Source organism: Silene latifolia, chromosome 8, assembly GCF_048544455.1.
Source record: "Silene latifolia isolate original U9 population chromosome 8, ASM4854445v1, whole genome shotgun sequence".
Lineage (NCBI taxonomy): Eukaryota > Viridiplantae > Streptophyta > Magnoliopsida > Caryophyllales > Caryophyllaceae > Silene > Silene latifolia.
In genome coordinates, this window is record NC_133533.1 from 12,864,743 (window position 1) to 12,888,504 (window position 23,762).

Genomic DNA, 23,762 nt, shown 5'->3' on the forward strand with positions numbered 1-23,762 from the left:
TTCCTCAGATAGGACTTCAACGTGATAGCTGCAATCAACTTAACTTTGGGTTTGACTAAAAACCCACGATAAGACACACTAATACCCTTAGGCCCTCTCAAAGACACTTTCTTTTGATGACAGTCTATCTTAGCTTTATACTTTCCCAGCCAATCCATCCCAACTATCATCTCAAAACCGTTAAGAGGAAACTCTAGCAAGTCTACAGGTAGGTCGACTTGCCCAACTATCATAGACACATCCCTAAACAACCTTCCACAAGACACAGACTCTCCCGAAGGTATAAAAACTTTCTCACTTACAGACTCGTAAACTCTCAAACCCAACTTTTTAACATGACTCGACGATACAAACGACTGGGAAGCCCCTGAATCAAACAAAACAAAGGTATGAATACCGTTAACAAGAAAGGTACCAGTGATAACATGTGCATCCTCCTCAGCTGCTTTCTTGTCCATCATGAACAGCTTTCCACTGGTCTTCTGTCCACCTCCCTGGACAGTACTGGCTGATGTGGCCGGCTTAGCACCCGACCCCTGATTGTTGTTGTTGTTCGTAGCTGGTTTCTGATAAGAATTACCGCCGTTGCGGTTACCTCCACTCTGATAGCTCTGGCTCCCCCGGTTAGACCATGACCCACTTGGTCATTGCTCGCATAACTCGTGCCGGTCCCCGAGAATAACTTCCCGACCCGTCCCCCGAAAAGCTCCGGTACACTCGTGCACTCATGTCTCTTGTGGCCGACACCGCCACACCAAGCAAGTCATACCCCAACTCGTTATCGCTTCCCCCATGGCCACGCCCGAAGGAAGCCCCAAAGACTAAACCCCCGACCCAACAAAAACCCTTAGCTTGATTGTGGTTGCCTTTCTTGTGACTAGATTGGCCACCACCCTCACTCTCACCTTTCTTTTCTCAACACCAGACCTCTCCCGAGCCATCTCCACTAACCTCTCGCCCTCCCGGCTCTCTCATAAGCGTCCTTAACATCGGTAAGGACTCCTACAGCACTTATCCATGATCCTAGTGGTCAACCCCTCTCGAACCTCGGCGCGATTCTCATCACTCGGTCCATGTCCTCGGATACCTAGACTTCTCGTTAAACTGCTTATAGTACTCAGCCACAGACATGTCAGATGTCATCTTGAACCCGTCGAACTCCTCCCTCAGCTTGTTTCTCACATGCTCTGGCACAAACTCTTTTCTCATAGCCCTACAGAACTCATCCCAAGGTATAGCAGGTAAGCCTTGGTTAGCATACATCTCTCTGGCACTCACTTTCACCTTATCCCACCACTCACCACCGCCTCTCTCGGATAGAACGCAGCTTCCTCTACTCTCATCTCATCGGACAAGAACCAGTCCAAGATATTCTCCATCTCACGATGCCGCTTGTCAAGAAGGTTTGGTTCCCCGGTCCTTTTGTACTCCTTTGGGTTGAACCTAGCTATGTAAAGGCTGATCTTAGAGTGATCAACCTCCATATCCTTATTCACTTTCTTTAAGGCCTCCGTAAGAGCATCCTGGTGCTCCAACATCTTAACAATATCAACCGTATTCATGGACTCAGCTCGCGCATAGTAAGCGTTTCTCTTAGGCGGCATCTTGAAGCTATATATAATAAAGGGTAGACATAAACACATGTACTAAACCTCAAAACACGAAAACAGGCTACCCAGGTGCTACTCGATCGAGTGTCCCAACATACTCGATCGAGTAAGAGGCTACTCGATCGAGTGCCTCCCATACTCGATCGAGTACCTCGACTCCAGAACACAAACAGACCTTCTGACTTCTAACATACTCGACCGAGTAGCCAGGCTACTCGGTCGAGTGACTTACTCGATCGAGTACCCTAGTTACTCGATCGAGTACCCTAAAACTCGATTCTGGTCGCAAAAACGTCAAAAACCCACCCGATCGAGTCAGTCCCACTCGATCGAGTCATGCTAACTCGAATTGCTACCCGCATGCTATGACATATTCTAACATGTAAAACAGCTTATAAACACGATATCATGTCCTCATTATGCATACTATGCTACTCAACTGTTCATGCGATTAACAAACAATTATATCATGTTATTAACGCCACATAGTAATCACTCAACATGCTTCTCATTCCAACACAGTTCTATATATGTATATATATCTCTTCAATTTCATTCATATTCTAAACTTCTACTTCAAACACCCAACAATTATAACACACCTCATCACATCCACACACCAGCGAACAAACAACACATATGACGCGACAGATATTCCCCCCCATGTAACCGGTTCAAAATTGTAGGGCGAGGTCGCGACTTTAGGACGTCTCCCAAGCCTTTGCATTAGCTCCTACAACCTTTACCCCGGGTTCATTTTAATTGACTCCCTATATTCATTGGGTTCATTGGTTACAGGTTTCAGGATCGTCGCTCTGATACCATTTTGTAACACCCCCATACTCCAAGTGCCTTACCAGGACCACTCAGGTATAAGGACGTTACCATCTCGGTTACCCGAGGCAATGATAATCAAATAAATAATAATGAAACGATATTTAAATAGTAATACTTTAGCGAAAGGTTACAATCCAAAAACCAAACCAAATACTAATACATGTTCTCAAAATGGTCATCTCTCAACTAATCGAAATGTATATAAAAAACGCTAAACTACAAATGAAGACTTCTATCATCCGATCGTGGCAATCCCGGCTATCCCAAAGACTCATGTCATACTCGCTCAATGTCTGCTCACCATCCCCGAATGGATCACCGCAAGTTTTCAAAACATTCACCGGGTCGGTACTATTTACACAAGAGGTATAATTAACAATACAAAGAACTAACACAACTCAAACAATCACACACGATCAAGCACTCCACTCCATCTCCGTCTCCGACTGTCCACTGGACCAGCCCTGCCAGTGGGGGACCGCAGCCGTTCCCACCTAAGCCCCGCTCATTATACCGAGCGATAACCCTGTCCCATTAATGTGCACATCCCCTTCCGTGGCGGGTTCCACGAAGGGCGAAACTAGGGCGTGAAGCCACTCCCGCAAGTGACTCCGCTCAGCCGAGAACGCATCTCGAGAACCACAGACAAACAATCACAATCACAATATCAACAACCATCTGAATCAACCAATTACACTAATTACAGCACAATCACCACACATTATGTAAGTAATACTGAGTAGGGAAACCCTACCTGGAAAGCACAATTGTCAGACGATCTCACAGCTGAAGTAAAAAAGGTTCCTCTACGAATCCTCCTCCTAATGATACAAGCACATAATTACTACTATGCACATAACACAACAAAATCCCCAATTCCCAAAATTAGGGTTTAACTAACTTTGACGAAATACAATAAAAACGGTATAAAGGTCTTACCCTCGACGCAAGGATTACAACGGTGTAAAAACAAGTGAAATCCGACCTTCCAAGCTCCGGGATTGGTTAAGAATGCGATTAAGGTGATGAACGTAGTTTGTTTCTCTTCTCACAGTGATTTAGGTTTTAGAAAAGTAATTAGAATGAATGACGAAAAGATTATATAATTAATCGCATAATTAACAAAACCTGAGAAAACAACCCCCGTAAACCGGCTACTTGATCGAGTAGCCCAGGTACTCGATCGAGTACCCCCTTACTCGATCGAGTATCGTAGTTACTCGATCGAGTACCCAACAGGTCAGAAACTATTTTATTTCGCAAAACTCCCTTACTCGACAGAGTAAGGCCTACTCGATAGAGTACCCCAAGACTCATAAATACGGAGTATTACACTGAGATCAACAATGCTAGCAGTTATACAGGAATAATTTTGATGACTCTGAGATCAATTAATCCAGTGAACCAAACAATTGAACCAATCAAATACAACCCACGACCAAACCGTGATGACTGATGGCGGCTCCTTGCTGACAGATCAATAACAACTAACAAGCCAAATTGTTGTTCTCTAGCCTTCATTTTCAACTTTGAGATATTGATTGATTTGATTCTGAACGACTTAACATAAAATCTTTACCAACTCCCCTGATATTCAATGAGAATTTGGGATTTGATTTTCAATATGCATTTTTCTCCTCTGACATTTCTTGTTTTCTTGAAAATTCTTCTCCTTTCACCTCCTACATCTCTCCCTCAACTTACCCCTGCCCCCCACCCCCTACTCCACCCAACCTAGCCGCTAGGACACCACCCCAGTCCCTGCGTGTGCAGCACACCTCTCCCTAACTCAAAAACTAAGCAGGCCTCCTATGAATAAGTATAGCCCATAACTTATCTGAAAAAAAGGCGTAACTGATTGTTGAGATGGCCCAAGATCGAGCGCATCTTTGATTTGGAATTTGTGAGAGGCCTATTAAGCTATTAGAAGCTAACTTAATGACCACAAGTACATATGGAGAAGGCACTATTGTTTGAGAAACTTACAGCCTGTAACACATTTACTATTCCGTTAATATGCCGGTCAACTCTCCTTCTCCACCTTCCTTCGGTTGTTTATGTACTTGTCAAGTGTGTTTCCTTTTATTCCTGATTCTCTGTTTACCATCTTCACATGTATAGGATAGTTTTTGTACAATAAGAGTTATTTATCCTTCGTTATGTTGTATGGCATATCTCTTAGATGCACATATGAATCATGTGATACTAGCTTATATGTGAGATGAAGCATATGGATCAACTCTCCTTCTCCACCTTCCTTCGGTATTGATGGATTAAGCTGTGGCAATAGAATTTGTGAATAAATATGGATTATTTTGGAGTTACTTAAGCTGGAATATTAGTAATTTAGGAGCTCAGAAGATTGGGTAGGCACTGCTTGTAGATTTTTAGTGATTTGAGGTTGGTTTGTGATGGGGAACTGAATTGAGATGTTATAGAATTTAGATCCCTCTTTCTCTGGAAACATTTATAATGGAAGGGGCGACTGGTGTTTATGTTATTGAGTTATTGGGGGCTTATCGCTTCAATCTCGTATTATCGTAACAAAAAATCCTGAGTTCTAATTTGTCTTAAAAAATCACAGCATTAATTTTAGAGATTGTTGTTTAATTGTAATATGGGTAGCATGAAAATGGTGGAGGCCAGATCCAAGTGAGGAGGAGAGGGAGAGCGTATGCATGTGCTTGGTTTTGTTAATATTGAGGGGCAGGGGTGGATAGATGGTCGGGGTTAGGGAGAGGAAGGGTAGAGGAGAGAGGGGAAAGAGAATTGAGTGAGGGAGAGATTACCTCTGCTTTATTTTGTTGCGATTGGAAGGATGGAGGGTAAAGGGAGGGAGAGGTAGTCTATGCTTGATTTTGTTCAGATTGAAGGACGAGGGGAGTAGGGTGATAGAGGAAGGGAGAGATAGTCTCTCCCTACAAACTATCGAGGACTTTAGTTAATGCTATCTATGATTTTATACAATGTAATCGCATATAGGAATTTATTTTAAATGGATTCCAGAGGAGTGCATAACTATTTCCCTCTTACCATTCACAAATTTGTATATGTGAACCTCCAGAATTAATTAGTTCAGCGCGTTTTGGTGGTTGCTGTTTTTTGGGATCATTCTTTGGGCTATGTATTGATGGTTAAAGCTGCTACAATGAGTGTTATTAATAGGCATCGCTTATTTTGGAGTTACTTAGGCTGGAATATTAGTAATTGGGGAGGTGAGTAGATTGGTTACGCCACTGCTTTATTTTTTAAATAAATAGTCTCTCCTTTATTTGGTCGAGGTTGGAGGAAGGGGAGGGGGTAGTCTATGCTTGCATTTTGTTTAGATGGAGGGGCGGGGGATAAAAAGGAATAGATAATGGGAGAAGAAGTATTTGCTTGATTATATTCATATTGAGAGGGGTGGGGGCGAGGAGAGGAAAAGAGGGGCGGAAGGAAGAAAGGAAGAGTTCATGTGTTTGATTTTGTTAAGTGTGAGAGAAAGGGAGGGGATGGATAGATGATCAGAGAAGGGGGAGAGAGAAAGTAGTTAGAGGAAGGGGCAAGGAATACACCAAGGGAGAGATGAGGGAGGAACAAGGGCAGTGAAATTCTGTTGAGATTGGGAGGCGAGGGCGGATGGGGGAATATAGGGAGGGGGAGATAGTTTCCGCGTACTTGGTTTAGTCCAGATTCGTGCAAACCATAGTTAAAAGGATGAGCTTGAGGCATGCTCGGGCCAGTGTAAAGCCATAGTTAAACGACCAATGTAATAGACCAGGGTTGAGATGCAACACTGGTCTTATATATATGCAAGAGACGTTAGGTCTGTTTAGGGATGAAATGGAAAAGTTTTGCGCAGTATTTTCACTTTGATTGTTTTGTCATGGGGTTGTGCAAAAATTGATTATTTCTTTTTTTCAAATAGTTCTAAAACACTTATATACAGAAGTGTCGTTTGAAAAGCCTTCAGCCTGGAAACAGTGCCATGCCTGAGTAGCTATGATAGAATCAAATCTTTTACTCCTAAGTAGTTACGATAGCATTGAATTGAATCTATTGTATACATATATTTTACATGTTGGTAATCCTAGCTATTATGGTATTGAATCTATTATTTATTGTTAACTATCTTAAGTACACATTGCAAGACCCGGGTTTGAAATCCCATAAGCATGGTCAAATTGGTTATGGCAAGAGATATACTATTATTTTTCAGACCTATCAGAATTGTCAAACACATTACTTGTCTAGCTTATTGCATCATGAACCTGGTATATGTTAACATTAGTTGAGCGTTGCTCGCAGGCAGAGTTTAAAATCGTTGTGACAGTTTCGTTTACAATCGCAGTAATGGACTTTCGTAATCGTAGATTTTTTAACTTCATACCCTTCATAGAAAAACTAGATGGTTAACCCTTTCTAGGTTCATGTCCTCGGACTAAAATCACATTTCTTTATGTTGATGACTCATAATGAAAATTTCTACGATAATTCTTTGACCGGTGGATACTTCACATTTTAAGAAGTGTAGACAGTGCAGTGTGCCAAAGAATGTTAAGTCTTTTGGTAATGGTAACAAAAAAAGTGCCAGATAATTTTATTTGGTCCAAGGTTACCTATCTCCCGTATCTCTTCCATCATTGTGTAAATGTCAAGTGAATTGGTCCATGGTAACTTTATTGAAAGTTAAGTTTGTGTACCGTTGACTTCATTTGGTTCTGCCATTCCTATGACCAAATTTAGATTCAGTATCCTTTTCTCATCGTCACATATGATAATTCATGACTATATCATTTCAGGTATCAGTCAACCTTGTTGGAGTCTTGCAAGACAGTGGAACTTATCAAGACATTCATGAATCATCAGGTACACCTTGTTTTGTGTCAGTTGATATTGAATTGTTTAAGGTATTTCTCTCACTTATTAATGCTTATAGTTTATAGGATCTTTTATCAAGTAATACTCATTTAAGAGGGTGGTTCTACATATCACTCTAATTTCCTGTTTTCTCGTCTATTTCGGATCTATTTCTTTAGTATTTTTGTTATTGTCTTATAATGATTCCTTTTTCTGGATAGTTTCTGTTTTGGTGTTGTATCCTTCTTCATTTAGCCTGGGCTTTGCCTTTTTTTTTTTTTTTTTTTTGCGTTTAGCCTATCCCGCATTTTTTTTTATAGTTGTCCTAGGGTTTTTAAAACTTCTTCTTTGAGGCTATTCTGAATAACTTGCAATTTTTTTATGTCTTGTTCTTCTGGTGATTTTGGATCTTCAAATATGCTAAAAAAAATGGTTTGTTTATCGTTGTGCTTTGATTTTTCAATTTGTCTTGTCCTTCTTGTAGATTTGGTTCTTCATATACGTTTTCCGTTACTGTTATTTGAATATTTAGCTTAACAAGTTTGTGGAGTGCTGGCGAGTTAATGAGTATTTCGCCCAATTACCCAGCTGATCTGATTATAACTCCTTTGCCTGCTGTTTAGGTATGCCAGCTCTACATGGGAACTATCACTCTCTTATCATTTAGGTGTGGCACTTACTTCTCTTACATGTGTAGTGAGTTTTCAGCGATGCCCACATTTTTTGCCGGAGTTTCTTTTATTGTTTATGGGGATTTGGTGAATTACGGCTCTGGTTTAAAATACTAACTAAATAGAGCTATTATGCTCAAAAATTTTCACACAATTTAACCTGAATTTGTGAATTTTATTTTTCAATTCGTGTTATGTTTAGGCTACCTACATTGATGTTTAGTGTGCATGTGGGTCTGAATGATTGTATGGTGTGGGTTCTTTTGGATGTAGTAATTGTTATCGTGTACACGTGCTTTGTTTTTTTCTCTTTTTGAAGAATCGAATTACTGACTCAGGTTATTCTACTGCTGTAGCAAGATGGCATGCACATTGTGTGTTCCTCTAGATATGTGCCCTCTATCATCGTAAGTTATTATCCTTTGCTGGTTTATTTTAATTCTTTACTGGTTTTTTAATCCCATGTGTTCATATGCTTTTGGATGTGGTATAGTTTAGTTTTGTCATCTTGGGCACAATCTAAGACTATCAAACTAGGCTAAGCTAGGTTTCGTGGTGTCATTTTCATAGCCATTATGTGGTGATTAGCTATGTTATTTAAGACTGGTCATATAATCCATCATATCATGGTATTTGAAACTGATATTGCGCTTAATCTAGATTTTACTGTGCCAAGATATTATTTGGTGCTTTGATTGTATTTTAAAAGCAGGAGAATTGTAACTGGTCTTGCACGCACTTTAGAATTTACTGTGTCATTATTTAATTTAGTGATTTAATTGATTTTGAAAAGCATGGGACATTCTCTATTGCCGGGCTCTTACTTACATTGTCCCTTTTCTGCACATTTCGTTCAATATTGTTGTCAGATGGAAGTCGTCTTACCTTTGTGTTAGCGAAAAAGGAAGTTGTTTCTGAAAGTTAAATGGAGTAACATAAAAATAATCGAAAAATTTAGGGTGCTGGCAGCCCCAGCTGCGCATCATCTGAAATTTACATTTTCAAGGGACACATGGACCGTGGTGTAAGCTTCTGCTAAACCTTTCAATCTTAAAACCTTGGTACCGTTCTACCTTTGTTTGAAGTGGTGCACGATTAATTGTTTAGTTTGGTGTGATTAGTTAGTACAGTTCTATCAGTTAGTTGTATGAGTCATTTGATTTTTTTAGTGCAGTTCTATCAGCTTGGTTTGAATGTTGTTAGAATTTTAATCACATAAACTGATATCGTGCATCTATTAGGGTATTGATTTTGACGTGAGTTTAGGGTTACCGCAGATGAGGAGGTGTGGGATGCAGGGGATACGTGCAAGTGCACGATTGATTATTGCCGTGCCTGTGCCGAGTCATGGTGGTTGGAGGTGATGAGGGTGGTTCAACGATAAGTCATTAGCTTCTATGTTTAAGGATAAGTCATTATCTTCTATGCTTGGGAAAAGGAAATGGACGGCAAAGATTTGCAACGAATAGCAACATCATCGCACTTCACTCCAGGTTTAAACTTGTCTCCTTTAAAATTGCATCCTTAATTTAGAAATTATTATAGTGATCATGTTTATTGAACTGGTTTTAGGGTTTGATTGAAGTGAGTCTTTGTTTATTTTTCGTGGGTTGCTGTTGTTTTTCAGTTGACTGTGTCATTAGTGTTTGTTTGAGAATTGAGATATTTCCAAATAAGGTTGAATTCGGTTTAGTGGAATTTTGTGTTTAATTGGCGACATGGGAAATACTAATTTAGCCCCATTTTCGATGGAATATTAACCTGATATAATTGTTCAGACTTGATTCAGATTAGATGGTTTGATCACCGAATTAGAGTAAGATTTGTTAATACTCGTGAAAGATTTTGTGGGACCATATAATCCGGTATAATTTGTTCATTTCAATTTTTCATACCTTGATTCTTGCCGTACCAAGGTTCCAGGCTAACCTCCCGGAACCTCCCGGAATGTTGTCAGGGATGAACCACATTTTTTTTACTACTATGGTTTTGCTAAAATCATAAATCACAGTTTTTTTAAACTATGGCCGTGCAATCTATATTTACCTTCGCATTCCATATTTATGTCTTCATCGTTCTTTATTTTCATCATCCAAAAGATTTAGAGGTTGAGGTGTGTTTGTTGCGAGGATTTAATCCATTTTTTGAATGACTTTCAATATCAATTGTATTTGTAGGCTTAACTTCGGAAGGAAATTACTTATGCGACGATTTCATCTTTTTTTGCTTTGTCGCTGCTGGTAACCTCCGTCTCTCTTTTGATTCACATTCTGAATTGCCTGGTTTTTTATACTGCTTTCAGTTTTTCCTATGCAAACCATTTTACCTATGCAATCATTGAATAGATGTCATGTTTTTAAGGGCTTATTCCTTTTACCAGAAGTCGCTTCGTTATTGTTCCACAACCTCTCAGGCCGACTATATCGACCTACAGTACAAAATGTAAATCATAGTATTCTTAATGCTTTTTCAACTTCGAGTTTGGCGACATGGCGTTCAAGATCTTAGTCTATTTGTTGACATTCATGGTGAACCTTTTAATTAATATTTGCGTTGCAGTTTTTCAAATTCATTGCACCAAATTTATTTAAAAGATGAATTTATTCATAACTTATGAGGCCTGATGTTGTCATTAAGATGAATGGGGAGTGTGTAGATTAAGTGACAATAAGACAGTTGGAACTTGGAAGGATAATCAAACCTGTAACCCATTGTTGCAATTTCTGATATATTTCTGTACTGGTTTCAATTAAATACAGATAATGAAGTACGACCATAAAGTCATGAACTACCAAGCCCACATCATTGCAATACACGGTTCTCTGCCTATATTCTAGGTAATGCATATCGACTTCTCGCTTGCTAGAAATATTTTGCATTTGAAGTCCATCTAGCAGTAGTCGGCTTGAGTAGCGCCCTGCTATACAACTTACATATGCAGCTCGCAATTCATTCAAAAGGATTGAGTCTGCTCAGGTCAGTTATTCGAGTATTTGACACTTTGGTAGATCTTATTTCATGTGTGCTATTTTCTGATTATTTCGGGTCTCAACTGTGATGTTGTCTCATCTCTGGAGTTTTTGTTTACTACTCCCTCCATTTTTTAATGATGTTCTGACGAGTATTTTAATAAAGTGGGAACATCAATAAGATATGGAGGGAGTACTATATTAAGATTAATGCCATTTGTTATGTAGATTTACTTGAGCGTAATTTCAACTTATTAATTTCGGTAAATTTAGGTGTCTTCTGGTCGTTTTGATATGATTATTTTTGTGCTGATCCATTTTGGAATGGGTCAACACTGTCCAATAAAGTTCGGGACAATATTAATTAGTTCGTCTCAATTGCAATATAGGCCCGTTCTCGTATAATTATGCTTAGGTCTCATTCGGTCTCGCGTCAGGTCAGTCTTCCCAATCTTCTTTGCGACCGTTGTGCTTCTAGCTGTTACAACTCTAAGCTCCCACTGAAATAGCTTATGAACGGTGATGTTATGAGAAAGCCTTGAGTTAAAATTCAATTCGCGTCGAAGAGATTTCCAAATTTTGAATATGAAAGTATAAAGCCATCAACATCGTTGTTCACTGTGCCAACCAATTCTCACATTTAGTTTAGTATATATATCTATGCACATTAAAAAACAAGAAGCACTCTTACACTATTCCGAATATAGTTTTTGTGTGCTTATCACGTGATGTGTAACACATCCCTTTTACTTTGTGTTTTTCCTTTCTTATTACTTCTCTTGTACTTTGTACCAGGTTCGAGTTCTGAACTACAAAAGGGAAAAGCGGTCAAACTTTGGAAGAACATTGCTGGGATATTCTTTACCGAGCTTCAGAGTTATAGGGTATGTGAAGCATGGATGCTTGGGGCACCAAGTTTCCGAGTTTGGTCCTGTGCTGCGAATAAGGAAGCTCGAATGTCAGAATGGTTGGATGGCAGTGAATGTGTAACACCCCTAATTTCCATGATATAATTCTTTAATTTTATTTTCCCATATTTTATATTTTATTTTTCCGGGAAAATATCCGTCTTTTATCTTTTGGGCTCGTTGGGCTCGAAAAACAATGAAGACCCGTTTCTCCTTTGGGTCTCACGTGAATCTTGGTGTTGATGGGTGAGTTTTGGGCCTAAACCTAGAATAAACCCATGAGCTTCTCTATAAATATGAAGGAAAACCAAACCCTTGCTCTTCTTTTCTTATAATTCTCACAAAAACCCTAAACCTAGTTTCTCTCCTCCTCTCTTCCTCCTCGTGCCGCGCGCCACCCTCACCTAGGGTTTCGTGCCGTCTTTCTTCCTCCTTCGTCCTTCATCGTTCTTTCGTGCTTAGATCGATCCTACTTCTTGGATCTATCTATCCTCTTCGTAAGTTTTACGTTTTCGCATAGTTTTATAGTTTTTATAGTTTATATATATATAGTTAGTATATTTATTAGATTCGTTATCTTTGGCACGTGGATGACTCAATGAAGGCGTGGAAGTTGCTCCTGGAGAAGACGTTTATATCGTTGAAGACGATCTCTAGGGTTTTATTTGCTTAATAAGGTATCTAGGTGTTTCTCTTTTAATTGTGTTTATGCCAATTGATGTAATTAATATGATTTAATGATTGTTTTGCATGATTGGTACATGTTTGATTATTTGTTATCATGATTAAATATGTTTCGCATGTTTGTATATGTTTTTATGCATTAATTATATATCGTATGATGTTATGTGTTTATTATGGGTGTCATGAGCGCAATTAGGGTTTCCGAATAAACCCTAGTGGCGGCATGATAGGCGGCCAAGAGTCCTTTCCAAAGTTATAGCTAAAGCTAGTATAACATTGATGATGATTCAAGCGTTATAGCTTAAGTTAATACAACTTTGGGTAGCTACTCTAGTTATGGCTGGACCTACTATAACATTGAAGTACGAGATAAGGTTATAGCTGTAACTAACGTACCTTGGGATTATGGCTCAAGGTTATGGTTAATGCTAGTATAACTTTGTATTTCGTGTCAAGGTTATGGTTGAGGTAGTATAACTTCCGAGTTATATTCACTAAAGTTATAGTCGAGGTTACTATAACCTCGCATTCAGAGTTTATGTTGTGGTTTGGATTACTATAACATTGAATGGTTAAAGTTAAAGTTATAGCTAAAATTACTATAACATTGGTTGCTTATACTTGTTTCATATGTTGTATTGTATTCAACTTGTTATGACATTGTATTTGCATATATCTTTGGTTACTCTTGTTCATATGACAAGTAGGGTAGTCAGTTATACTATCCTATGAGTCGAGTCGTGATGTTGTTCACGCATGTTAGTACAGTCAGTTATACTGTGCATTTGTTTGTTGGTTGGTTTGAATAGATGACGGTAGTATCATTGTATACTATCGGAACGAACAAATGCTACCCTTCGGGGATTGGTGTATGGTCTATGGTCGGGGGGTAGCGAGGGCGGTGCGTTATACGCTCTGTTCCCCGAGTGTCGTTCGGTTTACCGAGAGTCCGGCCAGTCTTAGACATATAGGCGGTGGTTATACGCTATACATAGTACCTTGGAGGCGATGCGTTATACGCTCCACACCGATGGAGCGGTGCGTTATACGCTCCATCAGCTAGAGGCAGTGCGTTATACGCTCTAGCAGTTAGAGGCAGTGCGTTATACGCTCTAACGGCGTTCGCTCTATTCGGCTATACTTTGATGATAGCTTTGTGCCTTCTGTTGCTGTGGATTGTGTGTCGCCATGTTTGCTATGCTTTAATGCTAGCTTTGTGCCTTTCGTTGGTGGGTCGTTTGTCACTACTAGTCTTGTAAGTGTTCATGGTCTAGTGGTTACATATGGTCTAGGTTTGCATGATTGCATTCGTCTAAGGTTGTTAAGTCATGGTAAGCTTTGGTGGGTCTTTCATGAGTATAGATGATCTCACATGTTTACTGGTTTTACATTTCATTTGTTAATGATTGTTAATTATATTCGATTGTTGTAAACATGACTGGGAGAGCATCTAGTTACTCCCGACTGATTGTCGACCCCCCTTTCAGGTTGTTCTGCTCGTTGCTGTTTGGTTGATGCTTGCTTGGGGAATGTGCGAAGCGAGCTTAATAAATTAGGACTTTACTTTATGTTTTAAGAACCTTTGAATAATGTATTAGTTTGTTTTGGATTTAGTAGCGAACCGGATTGGTCAGGTGTTTCCGCCATCTTGACCCTTTTATCAGTATCGTACTCTGATATTCATTTTATATAAGTTTTTCCTTGTTTTATAATCCGGGTTGTTACAGTTGGTATCAGAGCGAACACGCTCCCAACTCTTGCTTAGTTGATGACTAAAATAAATGACCTAGTTAATGAGTGAGAGTAAATGGGGTAGAAACCAATAGGATTGGTTGGTTTTCATATGTTTGAAAAGTGTATGAGTAGTTGTTTGGAGTGGTACTTAGGTTCTACCACTTATAACGAGATTTCGTTCTTGCAGATGGTGCGCAACGGGAATGGTGAGTCTGATGCCGATCGCATCAGGAGACTTGAGGCCGCTTTGGCATCTATGGCCGAAGGTTTCACCAATCACATCAACAACAACAATAACAACAACAACAACAACAACCATCCGCAACCGACCGTGTTTGATCGCTTTGCTCGTCACCGTCCTCCGACTTATGATGGTGCGAATGATCCTACTGCTTTGGAGGCTTGGATTCGAGAGATCGAGAAGTTGTTCCTCGCTACTGGATGTCCTGAGGATCAGAAGGTGGATATCGCCACCTATTATCTGAAGGACGAGGCCGACAACTGGTGGGCTCTTGCTAGAGCTGGTCTGGAAGTTCAACCAGGATATGGTTGGGCTGTTTTTTCTCTGGCGCCAAGAAGAGGTTCTATCCCGAGGAGATGCGTTGGCAGAAGGAGCAGGAGTTCCTTCGTCTACAGCAAGGTTCCATGACCGTCGAGGAGTACACCAACAAGTTCGTGAAGCTGTCACGTTTCGTTACTTCTGTAGCTATGGACGAGGTTTCGAGGACTCGTCGCTATGAGAAGAATCTAGCTCCTAAGGTCCGGACTGCTATGTCTGGTATTCCTTCAACTTCTTTCCAGCAGGCTTATGATCGTGCTCTTAGCATCTATGATTCTGTCCTTGCTACCGAGGCTGAGGAGAGTGCGAAGAATAAGTTCGTAAAGAGGCCTTATGTTGCTCCCAGTTCTTCCCAGAAGAAGCAGAAGTATGAAGCTCGTCCGTATGTTCCGCGAGGTCAAGGTCAAGCTAAGAAGGATTGGACTTGCTTCAAGTGTGGAAAGGCGTACCATCCGGGTACGAACTGCGTATCTGGTACTCCGCTTACATGTTATACCTGCAAGGCTCCGGGACACAAGTCGATCGATTGTCCCCAGAAGCCCAAGGTTGATGCTCCTAAGGCTGATGCTCCGAAGACTGGCCGAGTGTTCGTTATGAGTCGTGCTGAGGCAGATGCTAATCCAGATGTGATTACGGGTACCTTTCTCGTTCACACTTTATCTGCTTTTGTTCTTTTTGATACGGGTGCATCGATGTCTTTCGTATCCGAATCCTTTTCCGTCCGTGCCGGACTCTCTTCTTCTTCATCCGTTCATACCTCTATATCCCTTCCTACGGGTGAGATTGTTTCTTGCTTGTTCTTTTCAAGGACGTACCTGTCTGTATCGCAGGGGCGATCCTTCCTGCTGATCTCGTTCAATTCAAACTCGGAGAGTTTGATGTGATTTTGGGTATGGATTGGTTATCTCGCTATGATGCTAGGTTCCTGTGTCGAGATCAAAAGATCGTGCTTAAGACTCCTACAGGTTCGAGAGTTTCTTACCAAGGTGTTAGGATTACACCTACGGTCAAGTGGGTTTCTGCTATGAAGATGGTTAACATGGGTAGAAAGGGTCATCAGATCTATCTGTGCAGTGTCCATGGTGTTTCAGCTGAGCCTAAGCTAGAGGATATCCCTGTGGTTAGGGAGTTTTCCGATGTCTTTCCTGAGGATCTACCCGGTATTCCTCCTGAGCGAGATGTAGAGTTCTCAATTGAGTTGCTACCTGGAACTGGTCCCATTTCGAAAGCTCCATATCGTATGGCACCAGCTGAGTTACAAGAACTTAAGAAGCAACTTGAGGAGATGATCGATAAGGGTTTTATCCGACCGAGTGCTTCGCCGTGGGGTGCTCCTGTTTTGTTCGTCAAGAAGAAGGATGGTAGTATGCGGTTGTGCATTGACTACCGTGAGCTGAACAAGGTTACTATCAAGAATAAGTATCCTTTGCCGAGGATTGAGGATTTGTTCGATCAACTCCGTGGTGCTAGTGTGTTCTCGAAGATCGATCTGAGGTCAGGTTATCATCAGATTCCAGTTAGGAATGAGGATATTCCTAAGACTGCTTTTCGTTCGAGGTATGGCCACTATGAGTTCGTGGTGATGCCGTTCGGGTTGACGAATGCACCTGCCGTTTTTATGGATCAGATGAACCGCACTTTTAGCGAGTATTTGGATAAGTGTGTCGTGGTGTTCATAGACGACATACTGATTTACTCAAGAGATGAGGCCGAACACGAGAATCACCTTCGTGTTATCTTGGAGATTCTGCGTAAGCAGAAGTGGTATGCTAAGTTCTCGAAGTGCGAGTTTTGGTTAAAGGAAGTTACCTTCTTGGGTCATGTGATATCTGGCGATGGAGTTATGGTTGATCCGTCGAAGATCCGAGCCGTGGTCGATTGGGAGAGTCCAAAGAATGTGAATGAGGTTCGGAGTTTCCTTGGTCTAGCTGGGTACTACCGTCGGTTTGTGCATGACTTCTCTAAGATTGCGAGACCGATGACTCAGTTAATGAAGAAGGAATCCAAGTTCATTTGGACAGAGGCTTGTGAAGCTGCCTTTCAGGAGTTGAAGAAAAGGTTGACTACCGCTCCTGTGTTGACTCTACCAGAAGAGGGCGTTGAGTTCGATGTCTTCTGTGATGCGTCTAAGTTTGGGTTGGGTTGTGTCTTGATGCAGAAGGGTAAAGTTGTGGCTTATGCATCCCGTCAGTTGAAAGTTCACGAGACGAACTATCCGACTCACGATCTTGAATTAGCAGCAGTGGTGTTTGCACTTAAGCTGTGGCGACACTACTTGTATGGAGTCTCTTGCAACTTTTATACGGATCATAAGAGCTTGAAGTATATCTTCACTCAGAAAGATCTTAACATGAGGCAGAGACGTTGGTTGGAGTTGCTTAACGACTATAAGATTGAGCTGCTGTATCATGAGGGTAAGGCGAACGTGGTTGCCGATGCTTTGAGTCGCAAGGTGTGCCATGGTATGAGATCCGTGTTGGTGTTACCTGATGACTTGAGTCGAGAGTTCCAGAAGATGAGCCTTGAGGTAGTTCTTCCTGGTACTTTAGATTTGAGTGCGATGGTTGCTGAACCCGAGATCCTTCATGAGATCCGAGTTAAGCAAAGAGAGGATGAATACTTAGAAGGAGTTCGAGTCGCTATAAGCGAAGAGCGCGCCAAAGACTTCGACGTTGGACCTGATGATGGTCTACGATTCCATGGTCGTTGGTGTGTGCCTAGCTGTGAGGTCTTAAAATGTAAGATTCTCAAGGAGGCTCATAGTACTCCCTATTCGGTTCATCCTGGGGGTGACAAGATGTACAAGGATCTGAAGCTAAAGTTTTGGTGGCCGGGTATGAAGAAAGAGATCGCCGAGTTTGTGAGCCGTTGCTTGGTTTGTCAGAAGGTCAAGTTCGAACATCAGAGACCTGGTGGTCTACTGCAACCTTTGGAGATTCCCACATGGAAATGGGATTCGATTTCGATGGACTTCGTTATGGGTTTGCCGAGGTCGCCGAGAGGAATGAATGCGATTTGGGTCGTGGTTGATCGTTTGACTAAGGTCGCGCATTTCATTCCGATGAAGGAGACTTGGAGTCTCGAGGAACTACCGAATGCTTATCAACGAGAGATCATTCGTCTTCATGGGGTTCCTAAGGATATCATCTGTGACCGTGATCCGAGGTTTTGTTCTCATTTTTTGGAAGAAGCTGCAGTTGTCTTTGGGTAGTGAGCTTAAGATGAGTACGGCTTTTCATGCTGCAACTGATGGTCAGACTGAGCGTACGATTCAGACGCTTGAGGATATGTTGCGAGCTTGTGCTTTGGAGTTTCAAGTTAGTTGGGAGAAGAGTTTACCGCTTGTGGAGTTCTCGTACAACAACAGTTATCAAGCTAGTATTCAGATGGCTCCGTTTGAGGCACTTTATGGAAGGAAGTGTCGTAGTCCTTTGTGTTGGGACGATTCTAGTGAGGCTGTCGTTCTTGGTCCAGAGTTGGTTCAAGAATCGATTGAGCAAGTGAGGTTGATCCGCGAGAAGCTTAAGGCAGCCCAGGATCGACAGAAGACGTATGCAGACTTGCGGCGCAGGCCGATTGAGTTTGAGGTTGGCGATAAGGTTTTTCTTAAGGTTTCGCCGATGAAAGGTGTTAAGAGGTTTGGACTTAAGGGCAAGCTTAGTCCTAAGTACATTGGACCGTATGAGGTGCTCGAGAGAGTTGGCGAGGTAGCCTATAGGTTGGCTTTACCTCCGAATCTGTCGAAGGTTCATGATGTGTTCCATGTGAATCCAATTTATGCATAAGAGATGATGGTGCACAATAATCCAATTTGTGTCTCTCGCAGTCTCGCTCCATACGATGATGGTGCACAATAATTACTGAACTTAGTAAAGTATAATTTATTGTGAATCCAATTTATGCATAAGAGAATGTAACATTTTTTATGTTTTTTCTTAATCTTTTCATGATACTTGTGATATTTTTTACTTAGTACTCATTTTTATAATACTAAGCTATAAATATGTATTTTATTGTATGGTTTTATAATATTACAAGTAACGTAAAAGATCACAAATTTTGTTTATTAACATAGTTTGACAAAAATAAAAAATAAAAATTTACGGTAACGTCACGTCATGCCTTGAAATAATAATTTACCTAAACAAAGTTGGAAGTTTATAGTTGTTGGTTTTCGAAGAAATAGAAACAGAAGCATCAATTTGATGCTTCTGTTTTTGGGGGTGAAAAAATGGATTTGAGCTTTAGAAAAACTTTCTATTTTTTTAAAAATGAGGTGTTTGGCACAGGTTCTAGTTTTGGGAAACAAAAACACTTTTTTAATCTTGGCCAAACACATACTTAATTATGGCACTTGCTATTTTCTGTAATACTACGGTTTTATGAGTCTCTGGGTACTCTATCGAGTGGGCCTTACTCTGTCGAGTAAGGGTGTTTTGCTTTTTAAAACAGTTTCTGACCTGTTGGGTACTCGATCGAGTAGCCTTGGTACTCGATCGAGTAGGCGGCACTCGATCGAGTACGTCTGTTACTCGATCGAGTAGCCCGGTTTACGGGTAATGTTTTGTCGGGTTTTATTAATAATGCGAATTAGTATTTAAACTTTTCCGTCACTTTCATAATACACTTTTTACAAACTTAATTACTCTAAAAAGAGATTGCAACCTACGTACTTTGCATCCTTCGCATTATTGATAAATCCCGGAGCTTGAGAGGTCGGAATTCATCGTCCTTTACATTCTTGTGATCCTTGTGTCGAGGGTAAGATCTACGTACTGATTTTATTGTTTTTCGTTAAGGTTGTTTAAACCCTAATTTGGGGATTTGGGGGTTTTGTTGTCTTTTATGATTGTTAGTAATTGTATGATTCTATGTTAGGAGGAGGATTCGTAGAGGAAGCCTTTTGATAAACGTTGTTGAGACCGTCTGATTATATTGCATTCCAAGTAGGGTTTCCCTACTCAGTATTAGTCACTTGATGTGTTGGTCGTGCTTTGTGATTGTTGAATATTATTATACGAGTATTGTGACGGTTGTTGGTTTTGATTGTTGATAGTAGTTGTGGTTGATTGTATCTGTCTGTGTTCTTCGGGGTGCGTCCCTGGCTGAGTGGAGTCACTTGCGGGAGTGGCTTCACGCCCATTATTCGCCTTCTCTGGAACCCGCCACAGAAGGGATGTGCACATTAATGGATTTGGGTTTATCGCTCGACAGAGATGAGCGGGGCTTAGGTGAGAACGGCTGCGGTCCCCCACTGGCGGCGAGGAGTAACCTGTTGCGATGGGTACTCTGGCAGGGCTACACACTTTAGTGTGTAGTCAGTATTGTGGAGTTGATGATGGAGTTCGGAGTATATCTGTGACGATTGAGTTGTGTTGTTTGTTGTGTTGTTGAGTTATATAAATTGTGTGATTAGTACTGACCCCGTTTATTGTTTTAAAAACTGTTGTGATCCATTCGGGGATGGTGAGCAGTTGTTGAGCAGGTATGAGTCGAGATACATGGGATAGCTGGGATGTGTCAGCTTCAGATGATAGAGTCTTCCGCTGTAGCTTGAGTAGTTTGTCAGACATTTCTTTTAGTTGATTAGACAGTTGTTTTGAGAACATGTAACCCGTATGTTAGGCAGTTGATTTTGGACTGTACTTATTCACTAAAATTATACTATTTAAATATTGTTTCATTCTTGTCTTATGATTATCATTGCCTCGGGCAACCGAGATGGTGACATCTTTATACCTGAGTGGTCCTGGTAATTAAGGCACTTGGAGTATGGGGGTGTCACAAAGTGGTATCAGAGCGACGATCCTGAAACCTGTAACAAATGAATATAATGAACATAGGGAGTCAATTAAAATGAACCCGGGGTAAAGGTTGTAGGAGCTAATGCAAAGGCTTGGGAGACGTCCTAAAGTCGCGAACTCGTCCTACAATTTTGAACCGGTCACATGGGGGGTATATGTCAAGGTCGTATGTAGTGTATGTCAGTTGATATGTGAAAGTAACGGTATATGTTGTGAATTGTTGGATGTTGGGAGTGGAGGATTGAAATTGTGATTGAAGAGTTGGAAGTTGGTGGGGTGTGTTTATATGTTGGTTTGCATGAAGAAGCATGATGTTTGTTTATTATGTGGCTTTTAATAACATGAAGTAGATTCTTTTGTTGATTGTATGAGGAATTGTGTATAATTGCATGCGTAGTTATATTATAATGTTGAGATTATGAAGTTGCATAGTTGTAACACCCCCATACTCCAAGTGCCTTACCAAGACCACTTAAGATATGGAAGTGCTACCATCTCGGTTACCGAGGCAATGATAATCATAAGACAATAAAAAAAACGTACTTTAAAAGTAAATATAATTTAATTGATTACATGTCTCAAACAAAACTGTTAAATGAAATACAAAGTACTCAAACGGTTAATTGATAAAACTATCAAAGCTACTAGACATCGTCTGACACAGCGGAAGACTTCTAACTGCCACGTGATGACTCATCCCAGCTATCCCATGCGCATCAATCATACCTACTCAATAACTGCTCACCACCTCCGAATGGATCACCACAGTTTTTAAAACATTTAAACGGGGTCAGTACTAATTACACAACAACAATGCCACAATGAAACAAGTACACAAACAGTTCAAACAGCTCAACACAACCCCAGTCTCCATCTCCAATCTCCACACAACTGACTAACACTAAAGTGTGTAGCCCTTCCAGAGTACCCATCGCAACAGGTTACTCCTCGCCGCCAGTGGAGGACCGCAGCCATTCCCACCTAAGCCCCGCTCATCTCCATCGAGCGATAAACCCATGTTCATTAATGTGCACATCCCTCCTGTGGCAGGTTCCACAGGAGGCGAATCAAGGGCGTGAAGCCACTCCCGCAAGTGACTCCACTCAGCCAGGGACGCACCCCGAAGAACATAGACAGATAAACAGTAATCACAATACAACCTCAACAACCGTCTGAAACAATCAAAAATATGAAATCACAACCGTCTGAATCAATCAACAAACACTAACTACATCACAATCACCATACACATTATGTAATTAATACAGAGTAGGGAAACCCTACCTGGAATGCAATACAGTCAGACGATCTCAACAGCTGTTATCAAAAAGCCTCCTCTACGAATCCTCCTTCTAACATAACATCACATATATCACTAACCACACAAAACTAACACAAATCCCCAATTCCCAAAATTAGGGTTTAACAAGACTTAATTAAATATAACAAATTCGGTACGTAGATCTTACCCTCGACGCAAGGCTCACAAAGATGTAAAGAAAGATGAATTCCGACCTTCCAAGCTCCGGGATTTGTCAATAATGCGACGAATGCGAAGTACGTAGGTTGAAATCTCTTTTTCAAAGTAATTAGGTTTGTAAAAGCGTATTATGAAAGTGACGGAAGTGTTTATATACTAATTCGCATTATTAACAAAACCCGACAAAACATTACCCGTAAACCAGGCTACTCGATCGAGTAACTGACGTACTCGATCGAGTGCCGCCTACTCGATCGAGTACCAAGGCTACTCGATCGAGTACCCTACAGGTCAGAAACTATTTTAAATTGCAAAACACCCTTACTCGACAGAGTAAAGCCCACTCGATAGAGTACCCAGAGACTCATAAAACCGTAGTATTACAGTCTTCCCTCCTTAAAAAGAACTTCGTCCCCGAAGTTCAACCCATACATAAAAACAAACATACTCACTCGGTCAAGACGCAACAAAGCTACTAAGAACTCAAAACAAAACCCCAACTTATAACATGAAACCATGAACTCTTAACACCAACTCCACCAACTATTCCTACCTCCACACATCGCTCACAATGTTGTATCAACTACATCATAAACTCTCCCGACACTAACTCCATACACTACCAACTACCATCCACTAACGCTGCTAGCTCCATAATATATCATCCACTACCAAATCCAATATCAAGACACTCATAGACATCAAACGAAATGTTATATTCTACCACCCTTAAAGGGAACTTCGTCCTCGAAGTTTACTCACACCCATAACCTCATCATCCAACTAACACTAGTGAAATATTCTCACACTCCTAAACATCACACTACTATAAGCACGGCCATGGCCTTTTTAACAACATCAACCACAATATATACAACTTCATTCTTTATGCTACACCAACACTCTACTTCGAATTATACTATGACATGCACAATCATCAAACTCTCTTTTGTCGCATCCTACTCCTCTTAAGATAAATGTTACGTCCTCGTAACTCACTAATACTATATCCTTAGTTATATCTTCTCATTATTCTCATCACCATCACATGTCATAGATAACCGCCTATAATCTAAACACTCGCTAATCATATATCCAAGGTTCTCTTACTTAAACATTTCTCATCCCTCAATTCATTCGGTACACCACCTAACCTATACCACAAAATCCTTAGCTTAACCAAAACTTCAGTTGTTCCCTATTACCGCCAAAACGACATAATCCTCTATACGTGCACCATTTCCATACTCATAACTCACGATCCACAATTATTACGCACACTCTCACTAGACCCTCAAGTTCTTTTCTTTCATTACCGCAAATCTCATACATAACTTAACATGACACTAATTCCCAACACCCTACACTCACTGTCTCAACGAAAGATTATGAACCACCTGCAGCTTTCAGATCATTACCGCACCTGCCATGACTATGTGCACCTATGCCTCATCTAAAACAAGATCAAATGTATTGTAACAACTTATGACAACTATGTCCCATCAACGGAATATCACTATACCATGACAACAACGAAAACATATACAACTCTCTTTCATATCATATGCTACCCTCATTCCCAAACTAGTAAGAAACATCAACGAACAAAACAACAGTCTACATGTTCAACCAAAACTCACAAGGAACAGCAGCAAATAAAACAACAA

The 23,762-nt window shown here is 40.7% G+C and overlaps 1 protein-coding gene across 14 annotated transcripts in view; it reads left to right on the forward strand.

Moving 5' to 3' along the window:
* The window catches only part of LOC141596419 (uncharacterized), a 30,863-nt gene extending 10,358 nt beyond the window's left edge, over nucleotides 1–20,505 (forward strand). Inside the window, exons 8-16 of one of the 14 annotated variants that reach the window (XR_012522474.1) lie at nucleotides 7,229–7,295; nucleotides 7,910–7,953; nucleotides 8,296–8,364; nucleotides 9,235–9,450; nucleotides 10,135–10,197; nucleotides 10,717–11,363; nucleotides 11,722–12,331; nucleotides 12,439–12,511; nucleotides 20,286–20,505. Coding sequence is in view for 7 of the 14 variants with exons in the window: in XM_074416566.1 (XP_074272667.1) it covers nucleotides 7,229–7,295; nucleotides 7,910–7,953; nucleotides 8,296–8,364; nucleotides 9,224–9,341 (298 nt within the window). In the remaining 7 variants the exon portion in view is untranslated. Of the gene's footprint in view, nucleotides 1–7,228; nucleotides 7,296–7,909; nucleotides 7,954–8,295; nucleotides 8,365–9,198; nucleotides 9,451–10,134; nucleotides 10,198–10,716; nucleotides 12,332–12,438; nucleotides 12,512–14,005; nucleotides 14,772–20,285 lie in introns of those variants that run through there. The other 13 variants (XR_012522475.1, XR_012522477.1, XR_012522473.1 and 10 more) reach the window with 13 other exon arrangements.
* The last annotated feature ends 3,257 nt before the right edge of the window (nucleotides 20,506–23,762 follow it).